Below are 21,427 nucleotides of genomic sequence, written 5' to 3'. Positions count from 1 at the left end.
GTTTATCCAACTCCCAACTGTGAACATTTTACTTAAGTTTTGTAAGCAACCCACAATGACCGCTGTTCAATTCTCCGTTAAACACGCATTATACAGGTTTGTAACTCACTGGCACACTTGTCAGGAGTACTATGAAGCACAAACCACATGAATACGGTGGCTACTCTAAAGCCAGTACCCCCAATAGCTGCAGGAGCAAACGGCAATGACACCACTTGGTAAACTGACCATGCACAGCAATGCATTTGCTACCATGGTGCAATGTGCATCTCTCTTAAAGCAATGCTGCAATCACAAGGGACCAAACAATTCACCTTTACTCAGGCTAATGCACACAATGACAGCAAATACTACACTTGCAGTCAGTTGCATGTGTAATGAACCACACAAGGATGAATTTTGTGGGGTGTGTAAACACGTACACCCACTAACATTGATATACACCACACACCTTTTCCTGACGCATGCAGAAGTCTTGTACAAGTGATTAAATTGTATGCGGGAAAACTTTTGTGACATGTGCTGCTTAATCCGCACCATAATCCCTTTTAATTCCTGTTCTGCATCAACCGTTATAACCCATGGAGGACTCTTATCAGTTTGTAATATCATTAATTTCCATGTTCGACTTATCCTGCTCAGATTAGTTAACAGATTTCAGTTTAGTCTGTCCACTCATCCCCCTTCCGCTTTCTTGCATATGGTGTCCTGTCAAGTGACTGTCCTCTTGAGTTGATGCTTCCACTGCCAGGTATCTAGTTCACTCCCAAACTTGTTGCAAAACACTATTGGCCATTCTTAAATTTGCAGAATACTAAAGAATTGGAAAGAGCTGTAAATCTCCACACAGGAGTGCATGACAGGGACCATATTTATCCCATGACTGCTGACTATACTGTAGTTTAAAACTGTATGATGATAGCTTGCAACAGGTCCCCTTCAGATCGAAAGTTTAAAAGCTTGACCAGTCTGAATGGGGATCTCCTTAGTGTGGAATGGGAAGATTTTCCTTTACCGAAATGTATTGCGATTTTGGAATTGGTATATTTAAATAGCTGGGGGTGTGGAGGGTAAGGGGGGGGGGGGCTTCCATATTTGCGAAAATTCAAATGTTCGCTCATATGGTCTCTACTATATGAAAGTCTAGCATTTCTATGTTAGATTATGGGAAGTAAACCCCTTGCAACACACTTGTTAGTTGTCACTTGTAAAAGGCAAGTGTCCTAGCTCTCACTAGCTTGATCCTACTTTATCCCTCACAGCACTTGACCTTACTGAGCTGCATAACCCTACCAAAACCTTAACTTTAACTGTAGTGCTCCATGGATCTAAGTCCGAATTTTGATCTCTACCCAAAACCCTAACCTACACTCCCACTTCTTCCCTACTACACTTGTCTTGCTCTAGCTGCCACTGCATTCAGGCAAGGTATGACTGGTTTGCATTTGTTTGAGTTTACTTTACTGTTGGTCATTAGAATGTTAGTGTTCCATTAAATATCTGAAGTGATTTTTTTTTAATTTTGCAGATTGGAGTGGATGAAGTAATATCAATAAATACTGGATTACTAGATTGGGGAAGTCTGACCCCAAAAGAAAATTTGCCACCTCCGGAAAATGCACTAACTGTAAGTATATCTTTTGAAAATTGTTAAAATTGTTCTCAACCCTTCAGTACAAGTAAAAGAAAAACTGAGCCAAGCTAGATTTTCCACTGTGTGATTCCTTAACCTCTTGTATTGGAGGTAACATTGGGGATATATGCTAATGTCCCCTTAAGGACATCTGGTGTTTCAGCTATATTGCAATTCTGAATGCCCACAACTTTTCCTTTAAGTCTGTTGACAAATTCAGGCCAATAAAGCCAAACCCCACTAGCTGTCGACATGCCTTTTTCAGCATTCTTATGGCCTCGTCAGCACAGCATAAATATACGGTTTGTTAATCATCGTTTTAGATTGCTGTCAAACCTGCTAAAATACAGCCAGAGGGGGAAACGAGTTTTGAGACCTAGCTTTGGACTTACTGAAATTTACCATGAGTGGGCTGTTATAACAGCAGTGTTTTCAAGAGGATACATCTTGAAGGGCAGTGCTTTTTAGCTACTCAAAACACATCAGGATTAACTTATTTTTTCACTTGTGTTTTACTTGTGGTGATGAGTTTATCACCTGCACCTTTCTTTCTTTTGAAGACTCATTCGGGTCTCATGCCAGCATTGATTCTAACTGTGGGTTATGGTATCCTTCCTAGTGTTTCAAAAAAAGTGGAAACCTGACTAATCTGCCCATATTAGAAGCCCTGATGGTTCTCAAGCCACCATGTAAGGGAGGGGAGCTTTCTTCTGAAACCCCTTGTATAATATAGCAACTTTAGACAAAGTTGGCATATTTTGGTATGTTTCATTGAGCCTGACTTTTTTAATAAATTGTGAACCCCTGGTTGGGCATAATGCACTTGTACATGGTGGGTGCTTTTAGCTTTGCCTATTGCTTTTACTTCATAGTTCCAAACTGGTAGTGGAGTTTATCTGCATAGTGCCTTGTTTCTATCTGCCTAGTACATCTGTCTAGATTTTAATTTGTGGTACTTGCTTTTAATAAGTTTATACATGTCTGTCTTTTTTATATAGAAATGGAGACAGTGGGATATGTTAAGTAGAAAAAAACAATCCATAAGTAAGGAGTTTGAAGCCTTTAAAACTGAATTTTCTAACTGTCTCTGAATAGAGTGCTGTTAAATGTCTTCATAAATAAGGGTATGGAGTCATCTTTTCCAATACCAGATTGTTGACCTTGCTTCCAGAAGAAAAAAAAAACATTTGCTACACCTTAAATCTGTGGCATTTGTGGTCTTCAGATTTCAACACTGAATGAGCTTAGCAGTTCAGCAGCCTGTAGGCAAACTAGAGCTGCCAAAGGTCCAGTTAATTTGCCTTTGTTACAAGGGACTTGTACATATGATACAGTAAACTGTACTAGCAGGGATCTGTTGGTGCCTTTGGACTGTCATTTTTATGGATAACCTACACAAATGAGCTTTTGAAGGTAGCTGGTTGATTAAAATTCTTTATTTTTGGTGTTCGTTAAACTGAGTTAAGCATATGATGCTGGCAGTACTTCAGTGAGAGCTGCCATATGAAAGATGGTTTTGAAAAATTCTCTTGGCAGTAATGTCATAGCCAAATTGCTTGGGACACCAGTGATATGAGAATTTGTTTGGTAAGCCTGCCCATACAATTTTTTAAAATGAAATAAAACACAAGCTCTTAAGTCTAGGTATATATTGCTGTATTCTTTCAGCTAGGTAGCTGAAGCGCAAGTACCCTGTCCTGCTTGCTTATACTATTGTTAAAAGATGGATTTGACATTTGATTACAATGAACATATTCAAATGGGGCAAAAAAACGGGTGCATGGAAGGAATAGGGGGATGATTACTCAGTGCTCATCTAGAACATGTACGCATACAGCTTAAAAATGTGGAGAGTACCAAGTAAGGTAATTCCACCTACCACAGGAGCAAAATCCATGTAGCGTCATGTCTTTATCTCCCTGAAAACACATTAAACTGGTCTTGTCACTATAATAATCCTACATTATATCCCAATATGATGCCCAGCATTACCAAAACATTGCTACAGGTTTACGAAGTTCATAGATTAACAAACCAAATACGGTTTCCATTACACCTCCAACTGCTGTACCACCACTAATGCAGTCTCATTACCCCTTGGCAGCCTGCATCCAAGCATTCCAGATCAAGCTGGTTAGTCAAGGAGGTGGAAGGACATCTAAACAAAATTCACAAACTGTAGACTTAATCCGTCCTTCGTAGATTGAAATCCCAACTAATTCCAAACCATTTATTTTTATTCTTTGCTTGTTTATAAGTTTTCAAATGTGCATTTACCTTTCCCAAGGTACAAATCTTCCTGGAGCAAGTGTCTGACATATAGCAAACATTAAACCTTTTGGGAAATTTTCCAATAGATAATAGGCAGATTTTTCCATCATATAAACAACTGTAGACTGCTGTTTGACCATTGTGCCTTTCAAGCAGGTTTTGGTAGTCACTGCAGTTTATACTGCTGCAGACTCTGCTGGAGTTCTTGTAACATGAGACAATTCATACCTCCCGACTTGTAGACAGGAGAAATGGGTAAAGACTTTTGAAATGTAGACGTGCAGCCAAAATCTGCTAATTTGCATACAAAATAGCACAAAACTTATTTCCAGTAAGATTTAAGGGATGCTACTCAAGTTTATAAAAACAAGTGCAACTCTACTGTGAACAGATTATATATTTTTGAGATGACATTATGGCAGAAAAACACCTGTTTTGCTTTTATTCAATTTGTACAACTAGGTAAAGTGAGCATACCTTCTGCAACTGTGTACACACGAGACTGAGTAGTAACTTAATTGACAAAACTATAATCAACTCGTGTAGCTGACAGAATCAAACTAGCTGGCTAGAATCAAACTAGTTGGCTCACTTGCTACTTTTTGGAAGCAAGATCTTTGTCAGTAGCGTACCTTATTTTGTGTTTTTACACAACTATCACCAGAATATGTGCCCTTCCATAAAACAAATCATTCTTGGTGACTAGACTTGCTTGTTTCTTCAACTGTTTTTTAAATGGGGCATTATTTGATAAATAAATCTCAGCTGGTAAAATGCAGTATATTGCTCTGTCATACTACACTCCAGTTCTACATTTACAGTAACTGGAAACCTGCTGCTGCAGAGTCTCTCAGATCACCAGCTTCCATCAGGATTGCCCTGTGAGTGTGATTTGTTGTAAGCCACAGTTGTATTTAATGCAGCCTTGAGTATTCATTGATTGCTCCACCGCCTGACTTGGGCTAGAGATCCATGTGATACAACAGAAGAAAGCAGGATGCATTACTGTGCAGTGAAATTAATAACTGAAATTCCTACTGCAAGAACACAGTAGATGGAAAGGAAGGGGAAAAATTACCTTTCCTTTAAGCCGTCTAGTCCAGATACAGATTTGTTGTATCCAAGACTTGTTTGTAAGCTTCTGAGCCCCCAAGCCTTTGTGTTGGAGGGAAGCCTAACTTTTTTGTTTCTTAGAACTAGCCATTTTTGTAGTTTCAGCACTCAAATTTGTTTCTTTGAGCTCAGCACTTGTTCAGAACTCATTGTAAGCACTAAATAAGCAACAAATTAATACAGCACTCAACTTTCCTCCCTTTTCTAAAGGAAAACCATATTTAGTACTTGAGCACCTATCAAGGTATGTCTAAGGGTTGGCTCCCAGTGTTTTCTCCTGTCTACCTGATGAATCTGGGCATCTTGGGGCAATGCAGCAATTGCCTCATGTACACAGACAACCCTCCCCTCCTACCACCCAACACTACAACCTGCGAGAGATGCACTTGTATAGCCAAACTGGAAGCAAAGCTGTCGTAACCCACGATTGGACTAGAGTCAAGAGGAGAAGGTAAACACTTGCATTACACCACACTCATCCCATAGTCCCTCAAAACCTACACCACCAAAACACAAACACAGAAAACACAAAACACACACCTACATTCGTGGAGGCTCTCAAAAAAAAAATCTACCCAAGCAACAGGGACCTCCAAAGCAGAAGCGCAAGCAACCTCCACCCCCAATACAACCCAAATGGCATAGCCCACAAACTGTGTGCCACTCAACTACAGCCCATAAGGCATAACTTACCCAACACTCTAGTCATAGGTGACTCTAGTCAGGCACACTGATCCACTCACCAGGCTAAACAAGGAGAAAGTTACTGTCAGCTGCCCAAGTACAAATATGACTCGCTGTCCATGTTGGTGTGAATGACCTGAGATGTACCTCCCTGGACTACATGAAAAGACATTGAGCTGTCAGATCTTGTAGCCCAGGCAGGTATGACCCTAGCCCTGAGTAGCATCCTGCCATCGCCCAGAATGGTGCCACAGTACAAGGACAAAATGATTGACTTCAATTGGCTAAGCTTCTGGTGTCATTCTAAGAGGGTCCAGTATCTGTCTGCCTGGGATGACATGATCGACAAACCGCAATGCTTTGCCAGAGATGGCCTGCACCTGTCGCCCTTGGGATTCCGGATACTGGCTAAGGCTCTTGCCACCCGTATAGTGCCTTTTTGGGCAAAATTCAAATGACAAATTCACCAACAAAACGGGTACAAGCAAGCAAAATCTGAGGGTAATGCTACTTAATGCTAGAAGTCTAAACCTCAAAATGCACTCACTTGAGGCACTCCTTTTAAAATGAACATAGACATTTGTGCAGTGACAGAGACCTGGTTCAAGGCTCCAGAGAGCACCCCTGCATTTACCAGGCTATAATTCATACCACACCTTTTGGTCACCTAACCTGGACCGAAGCACTTAAGGCAGAGGCATGAACATATTCATTAAGGATATCCACACCTCCAGGCTAGTTGCTCAGCATAATGCATCCGAGATTATCCAAGTGCAACTAACTCTGGGAAAGACTGCAATACAAATTGTAATTTGCTACAGATCCCCCACCATGCCCCAGGATTCCCACTCCTCTCCTCATTTCTTGATACACTGCAAAATATTAGGGTGCAACCTAACACCCTAATAATGGGCGATTCGGCCATTAACTGGGAAAACTACGTGTGTACCAACTGTTGTGCTCAACGTTTTCTGGAATTCATAAATTCCAATGCCTTGATCAACTTATCCACACCCCCCACCAGGGGCAGCAATATCCTAGACCTGATCATTACCAACATGGGCAACCGGTGTTCCACACCAGAGGGTCAATTCCTCAGTCAGATCCAACCACAAGCAAATCACCCTAGCCATCCACATCCCACCCCCATTAGGGAAATCACTATAAAAAATTTCTCCAAAGCCAACTTCACCCTTTAAGATAGAAGTGGCAAACTTCGACACCCATGCTGACGGACAATAGAGGTACAACTGCTGAATCCTATACAATTCATAGGTTCATACTAGGCTATCTGCCCTAGGACATTTATAAGCCTAGCCAGAGTGTGTTTTGGCTTTCACCACCCATTTTAAAATTTTGCTATGCCCTTTTTCGAGGTTAGTATACTGTGCCTCTGTCTAACATTGACACAGAAGTGATACCCGGGGTAAACTTACGATCTCCCATACTCTCATCAGGATTCCTCTTGAAGAGAGTCAATGAGGGACTCTGCCTAACCTGGACTGGGATTTTATTCCAGAGTGAAGGGAGCCTCTGGGTTATGAATCTGTCCCTCCAGCATGTCCTATTTATTTCAGTGCTGAGGTTCAAGTCTCTCGAGCGCGTAGCTCGATGGGATTTGGATTTTCTGAGGTGCAGCATGTCCATTAATTACGGGTTGGACATGGCGTTATACGTCGGGCACAGATCGCCTCTGAGCAGATTGTATGCCACTGAGTAGAGCTGGAGTTTCTTTAACCGAGCAGCATATGGCATCTGTTTGAGCCCTTTGATCCTCTTGGTGAGGTACTTTTGGTGTCTTCCAGTTGCTGCAGGTGTCTGGTAAGGTACATCCCAAAAAGGGCATTGTACTCAATTATGGGCCTGATGAGGGATGAGTAAAGAGGCACGATGACCTCCCCTGATCTAGATGTGAATCCCTTCATGATTAGGTGGGCCGTTTTTCTAACCACTTTGGCCATGTGGTTGTCAAATGAGAGATTGCTATCAACTTGGGTCCCCAGGTCCCTAATTACATCTGTATTACCACCTATGTGGTAATTTGTGGGCACTTTGTTTTTGCCAAAGGGGATGACTATACACTTTTTGGCGTTTAGCTTGAGGCCATGGCTCTGGCACCAGTTGTCTGTTTCTATGAGGCCCTTTTGGAGGATGCTTGTGTCGGCTGGAGTGTCTACTATGGCGCCCAGTTTGCAGTCATCTGCAAACTTGGTCAGCCACAGTCCTTCCGTGTTGGCCTGTACCTCCGAGAAATATATATCGAACAAGAGAGGTCCCAGGACTGAGCATTGTGGGACGCCACTTGAAACTTGTTTGGAGTCTGACATGGCTCCAGCAATTCTAACCATGTGGGTTCTGTCCTTGAGCCAGTTTGCAACCCATCTAGTGACATAGGGGTTTTTATTTAAGCTGGTGAGCTTATCTGTAATGCCCGAGTGGGGTATTGTATCGAGGGCTTTTGCGAGGTCCAGGTGGGCTGTGTGGACCACCTTCCCCTTGTCAATGGCCTTAGTGACTGTTTCAAAGAAATCAACCAGGTTTAAGAGGCAGGATCTGCCCTTAAAGCCAAACTGGGTAGGATCCAGTGTCTGTAGGTCCCCAATATCTTTATTTATGAGGTCCATGATGATCCTTTCCATAGCTTTGCAGACCAAGCTAGTCAGGCTTATGGGGCGATAGTTTCCAGGATCCGTTGAGGCACCACCTCTGTGGAGAGGGACCACTTGCTGTACGCCACTCTTTGAGTACATATCCTGTAGTAAGGCTGAGATTGAACAGTAGTTTTATGTTTGGGTTTAGCTCTTCTTGGAGTTCATGTAGGATGCAGCCTGGGACACCGTCTGGTCCCATTGATGCTGTGTTTTTTGCTTTGGAGAGGGCAGCTCTTGAGCATCTGAGATGTCAGGGGGGCAGCACTCTGCTGGGATAGATGTTTGCCCTTTTGGTGGGGGGGGGGGGGTTTGCACTGAACCTGTCAGCTAGGATGTTGGCAATTTCTGTGGGTTCGGTGTATTTTTTGTCATTTTGGACTAATTCTGAGTATATCTGGGAATTCCCACCCAGGTTCCTAACCTAACTAAAGAAAGCCTTGTGATTATCCTTAGTGTCCTGTGCAATGTTTCTCTCGAAGCTGACCTTAGACTATTTTGAGTGCCCGTTGTTTTTTGCTAATACTGATCAGAGATGCCTTCCCTTTTTGGGATTTTGCTCTATCGTGTAGTAGCTTCCTCCTATTGTATAGTTTGTTTATGGCTGGGGTTCACCAGACAGGATGTCTGCCTTTGGAGAATTGGGACTTGGTTTTATTTGGGATTGCATATTCCATGCATTCCTGAAGGTGTTCATAGAATGCGTTTATAAAGGATTCTGCAGTCTGGGCTGTATTTTCCACAGGCCCGAGAGCTTTGAAGGATTCCACCTTGGTTTTGAGGAGTGTGAAATTTGCATTAGAGAAGTTTTTCACTGTGGTTTTCGGGGCAGGGGGTGGAGTCGGGATGTGAATATCCAGTGAGATTAGTTTATGGTCTGATCTTACCAATGAGGGATACACTTCTGGTCTGGCGTATAGAGTCCCCATGTTGGTGATCAGGTCCAGTATGTTTTCCCCTCTTGTGGGAGTGGTAACAAGTTGTTCCATAGCATTTGAGTTTATAAATTCTGGGAACCTTTGGGCTAGGGTGTTGGAGCTAGAGTAATGCTCCCAGTCTGTTTGGGTAGTTGAAGTCGCCCAATATAATGGTGTTTGGAGAAACCTTCATATTTTCCAGTGTTCTCAGGAAGGCCGACTGGGGTTCCTGGGTTTGGGAGGGTGGTCTGTAGCAGGCTTTAAACTGGAAGGCAGTTTTACCCACTGTTAGTTGCACATTGATGGTCTCTGATGCTTCGTGCTGTGCCACCAACCTGGAGGTGTGGGTATCTTTGACTAATATTGATACTCACCCTCCTTTTGTGATTTGGTACAAGTTTTGGGGCCGAAATGCATGGTATGATGTATAACCTGGTAGTGCTGGGGTGCTCTCGGGAGCCTTGAACCAGGTTTCTGTAACTGCACAGATATCTATGTTCTCCTTGCTAAGGAGAGTTTAGAGTGCGTGCATCTTCAGGTTTAGACTTCTGGCGTTGAGTAGTATTACTCTTAGTTTCGTATCCCTTGTGATACCTATGGAGGTGGGTTTGTCTTTTGAGCCTTGCCTAAAAAAGGCACTATGGGGGTAGCAAGAGCCTTTGTAAGTGCTTACACGAGTGCATGGATCATCCAATCCCTAACAGAACCAAGATGCTGTCCTCTGGCTTAAAAAAAAAAAATCTGGTGGTCTCCTTTCTATAAAACTCTACAACAGAAGAATGAAACTTGCAAAAAAGAGTGAAATCCCATGATTGGAAGCTGAAATCCCTCAAATCCTCCAAAGCTAGTTACGAAAACAAAATCGCCACTGATTCTAAAGACCACTACAAAGCCCCCCCCCCAGTAAGGAAACCTCTTTAAACTTCTCCAAAACCAACTTCCTGCTACTGAAGTCAGAAGTGACAAACTTCATGACACCCATGCAGTCTGTATCTGCAAGTTTGACTGCAGAATCATACACTAAGGCACTGTGTGAGCACATCCACTCATGCATGAATCGTGCCATCCCAAATAGAACCAGGATGGCTCTCCTCCAGAAAAAGGAAGCCAATCTGGTGATCCCTTGCTATAAACAAGCTATACAACAGAAGGAAGAAACTGTTGCAGAAGAGGAAAATCACAGGATGCAAAAACTCCCTCACCAGCCTTAGGAAGAAGCTGAGATCCCTCATAAAATCCTCAAAAGCTAGTTAAGAAAATAAAATTGCCAAAAATTCCAAAGACAACCACAAGGCATTCTGTAGTTGTCAAGAATCTAAATGGCAATGCTCAGAGTTGTTCTGAGCTTCAACAGAATGGCATTAAATATACTGATCCCAAGGATATTGCCAATATCCTGGCAGATCCGATTTAGTGCTAACTTCACCCCCTAAAGGGCCCATCTCAGTATAGAAAGATTGCCAAATTCCGATAATCATGGCCACACAGGTAGAAACTGCACTTTCCAAAGCTAAGAATACAGCATCCATGGGACCAGATGACATTCCAGGCTGTGTACTACATGAACTACAATATGAACTAGCACCTCACTTAAGTGTCATGTTTAATCATAGCCTCACCTCAGGCTTCGTGCCCACTGAGTGGTGCAGAGCTACAGTTATCCCACTCCACAAGGGTGGATCCACCTTGGATCCTGGGAACTACCATCCCATCAGTCTGGTAAGCTTTATCTGCAAGGGTATGGAATGCATTATAATGGAACTTGTAAGCAAAGACATTGGCAACCTTCAAACACTGGACCCCACCCAGTTTGGGTTTGTGAAGGGCCGATCTTGTCTCCTGAACCTGATCAACTTCTTCGAATCCGTCTCCAGAGCTGTGGATGAGGGTAAGGCGGTCCACACAGCCTATCTGGACCTTGCCAAGGCCTTCAACACCATCCCCCACTCTGGAATCCTAGGTTAACTTACTAAGCTGGGCAAAAATCCCTACGTCACTCGATGGGTTACCAACTGGCTTACTGACAGAACCCATACTGTAAAGGTAGCAGACTCCAAATCCAGCTCCAGACAACTGGAGTACCTCTGGGTTCTGTCCTGGGACCACTCTTGTTTGGCATCTACTTCTCTGAAGTACAGGCCAACACTACGGGACAATGGCTAACAAAGTTTGCAGATGACTGCAAACTGGGGGCCATTATTGAATCCCCAAATTATGTGGATTTTCTGCAAAAGGGCCTTGCAGAAACAGATGCTTGGTGCCAGAGCCATGGGCTCAAGCTTAATGCCAAGAAATGTATAGTTATCCCCTTTGGAAAAAAAATGTACTCCTGAATTAACACATAGATGTCAGTACACTAAACATTGAAAGTGTGTTAGACTTAGGGACACGTGGGCAGTGGTCTCACTTTCGATGACCACATCGCCACAACAGTCAGGAAATCCTATGTGGTACAGCATCACTACGGGCTTTTCATCCAGAAAAAAGGGGGTCATTGTCCCACTGTACTCATCCCTCATTAGACCCAATATAGAGTATAATGCCCTGTTTGATATGTACCTCAAGACATCTGCAACAGCTGGAAAGGCCACAAATACCTCACTAAGACTCACAGGCCTAAAGCAGATGCAATATGCTGACTGTCTATATAGATATGTGTGTGTGTGTGTGTGTGTGTGTGTGTGTGTGTGTGTGTGTGTGTGTGTGTGTGTGTGTGTGTGTGTGTGTGTGTGTGTGAAAAAAAAAAAAAAAAAAACTCCAGCTATACTGGCATATCGTCTACTCTGAGGCGATCTCTGCTTAACATACAAGGCCATGTCAAACCCTGAGCTGTTGGACATGCTCATCTTAAAGAATTCCCAATGCCTCAGAGCCACATGCTCCAGGGATCTAAACCTCATCACAATGAACAAAACATGCTGGAGGGGGATAGGTTCCTGACCCAGAAACTCCCCATACTCTGGAATAGACTGCCCATACATGTCAAGCAGAGCACCTCCTTGCCCTCTTCAAAAGGAACCTTGATTGGATAGGAGATTGGAAATTCACCCCGGGGATCATGTCAGTCGCCCTGCTAGACAAGGGTCAGGAGAAGTAAATATTGTGGGAAGAAATTTCCAGGGAATTGTTATGGCTAGGCTTGTATAGGCCCTAGGGCCGATGGCCTAGTACCAATCTATGAACCTATTCTATAGCTATGTCTAGAATCTCAATGGCAACACTCAGATCTGCTCTGAGTTACAGCACAATGGCACTAAATATACAGAGCAAACTGATGTTGCCAACATCCTGGCAGATAGGGTGAGTGCTAACTTTACCTCTCTCATCCCTTGAAGGGCCCATCCCTATACTGGAAGAATGCAAAGTTCCTGTAATCACATCTGCACAGGTAAAAAAAAAAAAAAAAAAAACACTCTCCAAAGCCAAGAACACAGCATCCATGGGACCTGACAACATCCCAGGCTGTGTTCTACATGAATTAAAGAACTGGCACCCCACCCAAGTACCATGTTCAATAACAGCCTCACCTCAGGCTTTGTGCCCAATGAATGGCACACAACAACTGTTATCCCACTCCGCAAAGGCAGAGCCTCCATGGACCCCAGGAACTACTGCCCCATTAGTCTGGTCTTAAAGGCTATGGAACTTATAAACTGACATTGGTAATCTCCAAACACTGGACCCTACCCAGTTCGGGTTTGTAAAAGACAGATCGTCTCCTAAACCTTAGACTTCTTTGAAGCGGTCACCAAAGCCATAGATGAGGGTAAGGTGGTTCACACAGCCTATCTAGATCTTGCCAAGGCTTTCGAAACCATCCCCCACTTGAATTTATAGATAAACTCACTAATCCTAGGTATAAATCCCTGTTGGGTTGCTAACTGGACCACTGACTGAGCCCACACTGATAGTAGCAGACTCTAAATCCAACTTCAGTGACAAGTGGAGTGCCACGGGGTTCAGTCCTAGGTCCTCTCCTGTTAGCCTGTACTTCAGAGAAGTAGATACCAAACGCAGAATGTCTTTGTCTAACAAAGTTCACAGATGACTGCAAACTAGGAGGTATAATCAAAACTTCTAACTATGTAGACATCCTACAAAAGGGCCCCACTGAGACAGATGCCTGGTGTCAAAGCCATGGCCTCAAGCCCAGTGCCAAAAAGTGCATTGTCATCCCTTTTGGTAAAAACTCTGTACCCATGAACTACCACATAGGTGGTAGTCTAACACCGAAAGTGATGAGACCTTGGGACACAGGTGAACAATATGATCATATCGCCACAGTAGTCAGGAAATCCTTCTACGTGGCACACCTCATCATAAAAGGTTTTTCATCCAGGAAAAAGAGGTAATTGTTCCCGTCTTCTCATCACTCAGTTAGACCCATTATAAAGTTCAAAGCCCCTTTTGGTATGTACCTCACAAGACCTCTACAACTGGAAAGGCCACAAATTCCTCTGAGGATTACTGGCCTCGGATGCCCTATGCAGACTGTCTCAAACTCCAGCTTTACTCGCACATCGCCTACTCAGAGGTGGTCTCTGCCTAACATACAAAGCTATGTCAAACCCAGAGCTGTTAAACATGCTCCATGTAAAGAAATCCCAATCCCTCCAAGCTACATGCTCTAGGCACCTAAACCTTGTCACAATAAACAAAACATGCTGGAGGGATGGATTCTTGTCCCAGACTTCCATTACTCTGGAACAAGCTACCTATCTATATCAAACAAAGCTCCTCAGAGCACTCCAAGAAAAATCTTGATTGGATGGGAGATGAGAAGTTCACCCCGGGGATCACTTCTGTGGCTCTGCTTGACAGGGTCACTAATTTTCTTGGGTGGCAAAAGCCAGGGTACCCTTTGGCTAGGCTTACATAGGCCATAGGGCCAATAGCCTCGTACCTACCTGTGAACTTCTGGTTAACAGTATTGACACCTTTGCACGAAGATTTAGTTGCATAAGAACTATTTATATGCATTCCCTGAACAGACTCCAACCTGGCTATCGGGGGGGGGGGGGGGGCGCAATGTTCATACTTAAAGGGAACCTGCAAGCCACCTTAAAAACTATAGACCAATAACTTGCATTCAGATGGCGTATAAACTATACATTGGAATTGATGCCAACAGAGTTTATAGTCACTTAGAAGAAAACTCAATTATGGCAGTAGAACAAAAGGTCAGTCATATGGAACAAAAGATCATTTGTTAAATAGTCATAGTAGAGAACTGTAAAAAGGGGAGGAATCCAAGTATGGCATGGCTTGACTATAAAGAATTTGATAGTATCCCACATTCATGGATGAGTGCTAAAAAATGTGATACACCCTACACTGACTACAATAGTGACCATGAAACAGTGGCAGATCACTTTGCAATTTAGCCATGATAAAGGGCAAATTATTATTCCAGTGATGAAATTTCAAAGGGGGATATTCCAGGGTTACTGTCACCATTGTTCTTTCTTGCTCTTAACCCATTACATGGTCTACTTAAGAGTTTAGACCATGGCTATAATTTGGCTCCTAGAAATCCGTGTGAAGACTTCTCATCTTTTGATTTAAAACTGTGTAGCTCATCATATGAGGAACTGAAAGCACGACTACAAGTGGTCAACTTTTTTAGATATAAAAATGTTCATTGGTCTTGATTTAAATGTGCAAAAGCATCCTTTAAAGCAGGAGAACTGCAGCACCAATAAAACATCAGTTTGGGACAAGAACGTGTCATAAAAGCTTGAGCAAGAGGGAGTGTATCAATACCTGGGAACTGATGAAGGATCAACAATAAAACATGAACAAATGTGATTAAAACTTAGTAAGAGATACTTTCGAATACTTGAATCCTGAAAACAGCATTGACATCTAGGAACAAAATCTAAATTATAAGCCAGTTTGCTGTTCTTGTCCTAACTTATTGGCGTGATTGGTCTCAAAACATGTTTGATTGGGTAGGAAAACGAGGATTCTTCATGCTCTTCAAATGATTTAAAAAAAATCTGTGCATTCCAAGATTATATATTCCCTGTTTTGAAGGAAGGATGGGCTGCCTTGAAATTGATTACATGTACAGATCTGCAGTCGCAGGACTCCACATCTGCTGACCTCAAGACCCAAATGTATTAAGTTTTGACATGAGGAATAAATCTGAGATGACTTCTTTGCTTAATCTAGCAGAGGCATATTGGCACCAAGCAAGAATGGAAGTCAAACCAGAAGTAGATAAAAATCAGGCAGCAACTAAATGTGCCAAAAAAACAAAAGAAAATATAAGGCGAAGGACCAGATGAGAAGGCAAATGTGGAAAATGCATAAATATAGTTGCAAGTATAGAAAACTTCTGTAAGAACCTCCATGTTGATCAGGAAACAAACGCAGGAATCGTTAAGGAGAGGCGAATTCAAACCAAGAGATGAAAGCTTAATATTGGCAGCCCCAGATAGTGGGCTACGTACACTGTAGGTTTACAAAGTTCATTGAGCATGTGGGAGAAACAAACAAATGTAGGATCTGAAGTAGTTAACTTAATTTCATCTGCAAACTGAGTATACGGATCCATATCGGATCCGAGCCAGCAACTTTTTTTTTAGCATCTGCTCTGAGTTCCTCCCCCCTACCTATAATACACCACCATCTCCTATCTTTCCCCCAGGTCTCGTTTGGCATGCCGTAGTAAGCATCGTGATCTTTGCTCTGAGCTTCAGGGATAAGTAGGTAGGTTAATTCTGTTTGTGTGCAAGTGATGATTGGTTTTCCCTTTCTCCCCCCTTAGTGTACGCTGTTCATTGGTATAGCTTCAAAAAAAAAGTTTATTGCTGAAAGTAGTTCTAGGCCCACTTCACTACAGCATGTTAGTGTGTTGTGCTCTCTTGAGGGAGTGGCGATTAGTGTTGGACTATGGCTGATCAGCCTAAGTCTGTTTTCAAAAAATGCACGTTGTGGCCATAAGCTCACTGGCTGATGGTCACAGTGTGTAATGTTTGGGAGTGCCCCATTTACGAATGGTGTTCAATCTGTGTAGGCTTAAACCAGATAGCCCTCGGGGACAGGAAGGCCAAGTTAGTTGCCAAGGGTATTCTCCCTGCCTCCATGTTTTCTGCCCCGGCTTGAGTCTCAGGTACTCCCACCCCACCACCCACTCGGACAGGGACTAAAACGCCCACTTGTTCTGGTGTCGGAGACCAAGATAAAGAAAAAGCAAGAGAAAAAGAAAAGGGGGGAGGATAGAGAGGAAGAGGGATAGGCCTCGCAAGAGGTCTCTGGACAGGGAATCTTTCCCTACTCCACCATCCAAGACTTTGAGGCCAGCTTCTCCCAGGCTCCGCTCACCCCGTTGGAGTCTTTTGGTCCGGGGCCTTCACCCTTATTGTGCAGACCTGCCGGATCAGAGTTGGTCGCCTCTTCGCGATGGACTCTAGTCTGTCTGACTTGGACATGGACAGGATGATGTGGAGATTCATTCAGACCCAAATACAGATGAGTCTTGCCAGGCCTCTCTCCCTCTGGAGGGGGGGGCCTCCATGCCCTTTTTCCGCCCCATCTCCTTCCCTGATCCATGCGGCTGCCTCTGGGTTCTTGGATCAGAGACTCTCTGGAGCTGGTAGTTCTGAGCAGACTGTTCCACCAACCTCTACTCTGGCTGTTGCGCGAGTTCCTCTCCGAGCGAGACTGATACGTGGACAGGGAGTCTGACCTGAGGGAATGGCTCCTACGGCTCAGACTTTTTGGATCCGAACTGTTCCCTTGGACCTCAGGCTACCCTCTCCAGTTCCGATCCCTGCTTTGGACCCAGGGAGAGCTTCTTCCTTGCTAGGTGCTAAGGAGGTACTCACCTTCTGCGTTTGAAGTGGTGGAGAAGATTCTCTCCCAGGGATTGAGACCTCAGCCCATCTCCTCTGATTCCACCCAGACTCCACTGGATTTGGCAACTGCCTTCATCCTGTCTCATGGACAGCCTGTGCCATAGGAACCCCCTGTGGCTCACGAGTCCTTTTCAGCAAGTCCCACCGAAGAGGGCCCCTGTCAGTGCAAAAGGAGGCACTTGGACTCCCAGAGTCCCTCACTACGGACACTGATTTAGATGGAGAAGGTTCCCCCAGGTCACCTCCTGAAGATGTCTCCTTTGGAGACCTCATGGAGATTCCCTGCCAGAGGGGAGGTTGGTCAGCCCCAAAACCTATGGATGAGTCTGTATTCCTGGAAGCCTTTGGCATGGGCCCATCTACTTCCTGGGTGTCCCTGCCAGTGGACCCCTTGGACTTTGCCACACGGGCATGGAAGGAGCCTGACACCTTAGAGCCCATCCCCAAATGTTCTGACAAGATTCTTTCTCATCCCACCGACAGACCTCCTTGGTCTAAAGGAGCCCCCGTTGACGCTGTGGTGGTTGCAGCAGCCACCAAGAAGGAACTGGCGCAAGAGTTTCAGTCCACCCTCCGGACAGAGTCCAGGTCGGTGGATAGGTTTGGGAAGCGAGTTTTAGTCAGTGACCTTTTCCATCCGTGCACTGAACTATTTGGCACGTGATACGGCTGCAGCGAGACCTTGTCTTGGAATTCGCTGAGTCTCCCCCCAGAGTCCTTATTGCAGCAGGGCAAACTGTTCTCTGCAAAAAATGTTGACTCTGAAATAGTTATCAAAACCCATTCATGCATATCCTTTCTCATGCCACGGAAAGAGCAGCTAGGGTGGTTGGGACAGGCATAGCCATGAGGCATCACACCTGGCTCAGGTAGTCAGTCTGCGGACCCTTCCAAGGTGTCATTTACTAATGCTCTCTATGGTTCCTCCCTTTTCGGGAAGACTATGTGACACTCTTGGCCAGAGCGAAAAGGACTGAAGACAGTCTCCCGCCGGGATCTGCTTCTCTAACCCTCAATGGTCCTTTTCTAGGAACCAAAGAGGACAAAAATGTGGTTTCGGAAGTCAATTTTCCTGGGAGTTTCAGGACACTTCCCCCTCCAGAGGCAGAGGGGGACAGGATCGACGCCGACTCAGAGGTAGAGGGGGGGGGTCCCAGGAACTTTGGGTCTAGGGAACCTTTTTTCTAACAGGCCCACTCAGCAGCCCTGAGGGGTTGCCCGACTGGCCTTCTCTGGAGGCAGTTGGGGGGAGATTATCATTGCACCCAGTGGCATAGTCCATAACTGCAGACATTGGGTGCTACAAATAGCATCTGGAGGCTACATTATCCCATTTGTTGCCCCGCCAAGTGCTACTAGACACCTCCCGGATGTCCCACCCTCTCACAGGAAGGCCGCAGCTCTAGAGGTTTCAAAGCTGCTTCACAAACGAGCCATTGAACCGCTTCCCCTCTACCAGTCTGGATTAGGCATTTACTCCAGGTTCTTTTTAGTGCCAAAAAAGACTGGGGACCTCAGGCCCATTTTGGACCTGTCAACCTTGAACCTGTCTGTCACCAAACAAAAGTTCCGGATGGTCGCCCTACAGTCCATTCTACCTTCTTTCCAAGAGTGCAACTGGATGTGCTCATTTAGATCTCCAGGATGCTACCATATCAAGGTCCACAGAAGCTCCAGGGGGTTTCTTCGCTTCCGATTGGGAGCTAGTCACTTCCAGTTCAGAGCTGTACCCTTTCGTTTCACCACAGCCCCCAGGGTGTTCAAGGTAATGGCAGTAGTAGCAGTTCACCTGAGGCTTCAGGGAATTCAGGTATTTCCTTACCTGGACGACTGGCTCTTCACTCCTTCCACCAAGCTTCTGTCTGGCTGGAGACTATTTTCTCCTCTTGGCAGATCAGCTGGGGATTGCAGTCAATGTCCACAAATCCATTCTGCAACCAGTAAAAGTTCTAGACTTCATTGGGGCATGGCTAGACACTTTGCAGCTTAACGTTTTCTTCACATGAGACAGGATCTCACACCTCTGGTAACACACCGCTCTAATCGTGAACCTCAAATTTCCAAAGGTAAGTGATGTGCTTCAGGCCCTGGGCTCCATGGCTGCCTCTATTTCTATTCTCCCCTTGTGCATGCCTCCATATGCGGGTCTTTCAATGGACTCTAGCTGGCCAATGGTCTTGGCTAGACCTGCCCATGAATTTTCCGATAAGTCACACTTGCAGGAAGTCTCTCCTTTGGTGGCTTCTTTCACCGGAGGTTGCAGCGGGACACCCTTTTGTGTCCTCTCCAGCCCAAGCCAATGACCACAGATGCCTCCCAACTCTGGTGGGGGGGCACTTTTTGGGAGGGGCAGTCCAAGCCCCATGGTCCCAGAGAAAGACAAAGTTCAACATAAATGGTCTAGAGATGAGGGCAGTGCTTTTAGCATTGGAAGCCTTCCACACTGTCCTTCCTCTGGGTACGATTGCATTCCAGTCAGACAAGTCAGTTGTATGGTAGATCAACAAGCAGGGGGGAGCCAGATCTTATCCTCTGTCATGAGGCCATGAAAGTGTGGGAGTGGGCAATTTTCCACTTGTCTGATTCGCACATCCTGGGACGCTCCAACATTTTAGAGGACAGATTGAGTCGGGCTATTCTGATGGCGTACGAGTGGTCTCTGAAACGGTCAGTAGCAGAGATGATGTTTCTTGCATGGGTGACAGCCTTGTGATCTCTCTGCATCTCATTCCAGCACGAAGTGCAGCGAGGTCTCTGCTTTGATTCCCTTACCAGGGTATGACCCCAGATATGCTCTAGTCCATGTTTGGCCCCCCAGGGTTACTGTATGCTTACCCACCATTGCCACTCATTCCGAATTTTCTTCAGACAGTCTACTTGGGGTGCATAGTGATCCTCATTGCCCTATTCTGGCCTCAAGTTTGGTTTACCTTCCTTTGGTCTCATCTTCTAGCACCTCTGTGGATTCTGGATCCTTGCCTGGATCTGCTCTCATCCTTCGGGTGCTCACCCTCCCAATCTGGACAGTCTAAAGCTGATGGCTTGGGTGCTTCAGTTCCTTGATTGCCAGGACTCCCGGTCTTTCGTCCCCTGTAAAATCTATACTAGTGGCTTCTCAAAGATTCCACTAGGAAGGTCTATCACAGTAAATGGAGACGTTTCTCTCTGGGCCTCTGAGAAACCTGGATCCTTTTACAGCCCCTGTTCCAGTGGTGTTGGAATTCTTAACTAGTATTTTTCAGCAAGGAGCTAGCTCCTCCATGGTGAAAGTACAGCTGGCAGCCATTTCTTTTCATGCAGGTGAAAATAAGATTGCACTCGCTTCGTCTAGGCTTTGTAAAGCCGTGTTAAGACGCTTTCTGCGTCCTCCCATCAAAGATTCTGTTCCTCCTTGGGATCTCACTTTGGTTCTCCAGTCAGCATCTCCTCCTTTTGAACCTGCTGCATCAGTGGATCTAAAGTTTTTGTCTTCGAAGACAGTCTTCCTAGTGGCTATTATGTTGTTGGCTATGAGGGTCTCTGGGCTGCAGGCTTTCTCTGCCGTGCCTCCTTATTTGGCCTTCCATAAGGACAGGGTCTCTCTCTGTACAAATCCTTCATTTTTACCCAAAGTGGCATCTCAATCAAACATAAACCAATTTACCTGTTTTCTTTCCAAAGTTTCAGAACAAAGGGGAATATAAACTTCATTTGTTAGATGTTCATAGACTGCTCTGTTTCTACCTTCATAGAACACAATCCTTCTGCAAGTCCGATCAGTTATTTGTCTCATTTTCCAAACCTCATTTGGGCAAGGCCATTTCCAAGGTTTCTTTAGCCAGATGGATCACCCTTTGCATTTTACACATTTACAAAGCCAAAGGGTTATCTCCTGGTCTGATTACAGCTGACTCTATCAGGTCCATGGCGACTTTTGCTTTTTGGTTTAAGGTTCCTTTGGATGACATTTGTGCAGCAGCAACTTGGGCAAATTCTTACTTTTATCTCCCATTACAAGTTAGATCTGATTTCCAGAGGGAGAGCATCCTTTTCCTCTGATGCTCAGGAATATCCTTCCATGAGGACCTCCCAGGATGTGTTGAGTAGCTGGGGACTTTGTCCCACTGGTTGCAGGTAAAACGAAGTTAACTACTTCAGATAAAGAAGCTATGTACTCACCATGACGTTCCATCTAAGTAATCATACTTCATTTTTCTGCAACCTTCCCACCCTCCATCCCCCTGACCTTTTCATGTGAATATATATGTTAGGTTTATTTAGTTAAGTGGCTAATATGTATAGTTGCAGCAAACTCCGATC

The 21,427-nt window shown here is 44.6% G+C and overlaps 1 protein-coding gene across 1 annotated transcript in view; it reads left to right on the top strand.

The window, feature by feature from the left end:
• The window catches only part of LOC122814171 (kinesin-like protein KIF2C), a 296,624-nt gene extending 294,970 nt beyond the window's left edge, over positions 1 to 1,654 (top strand). The window contains exon 3 of the mRNA XM_044086782.1: positions 1,529 to 1,654. Within this exon, the coding sequence (XP_043942717.1) occupies positions 1,529 to 1,654 (126 nt within the window). The remainder of the gene's footprint in view (positions 1 to 1,528) is intronic.
• The last annotated feature ends 19,773 nt before the right edge of the window (positions 1,655 to 21,427 follow it).

Source organism: Protopterus annectens, chromosome 10.part0 (genome assembly GCF_019279795.1).
Source record: "Protopterus annectens isolate FY-2018-M chromosome 10.part0, PAN1.0, whole genome shotgun sequence".
Classification (NCBI taxonomy): domain Eukaryota; kingdom Metazoa; phylum Chordata; order Ceratodontiformes; family Protopteridae; genus Protopterus; species Protopterus annectens.
The sequence above is the reverse complement of the archived record's forward strand: the minus strand, read 5'-3'. Positions and strand labels throughout refer to the sequence as shown.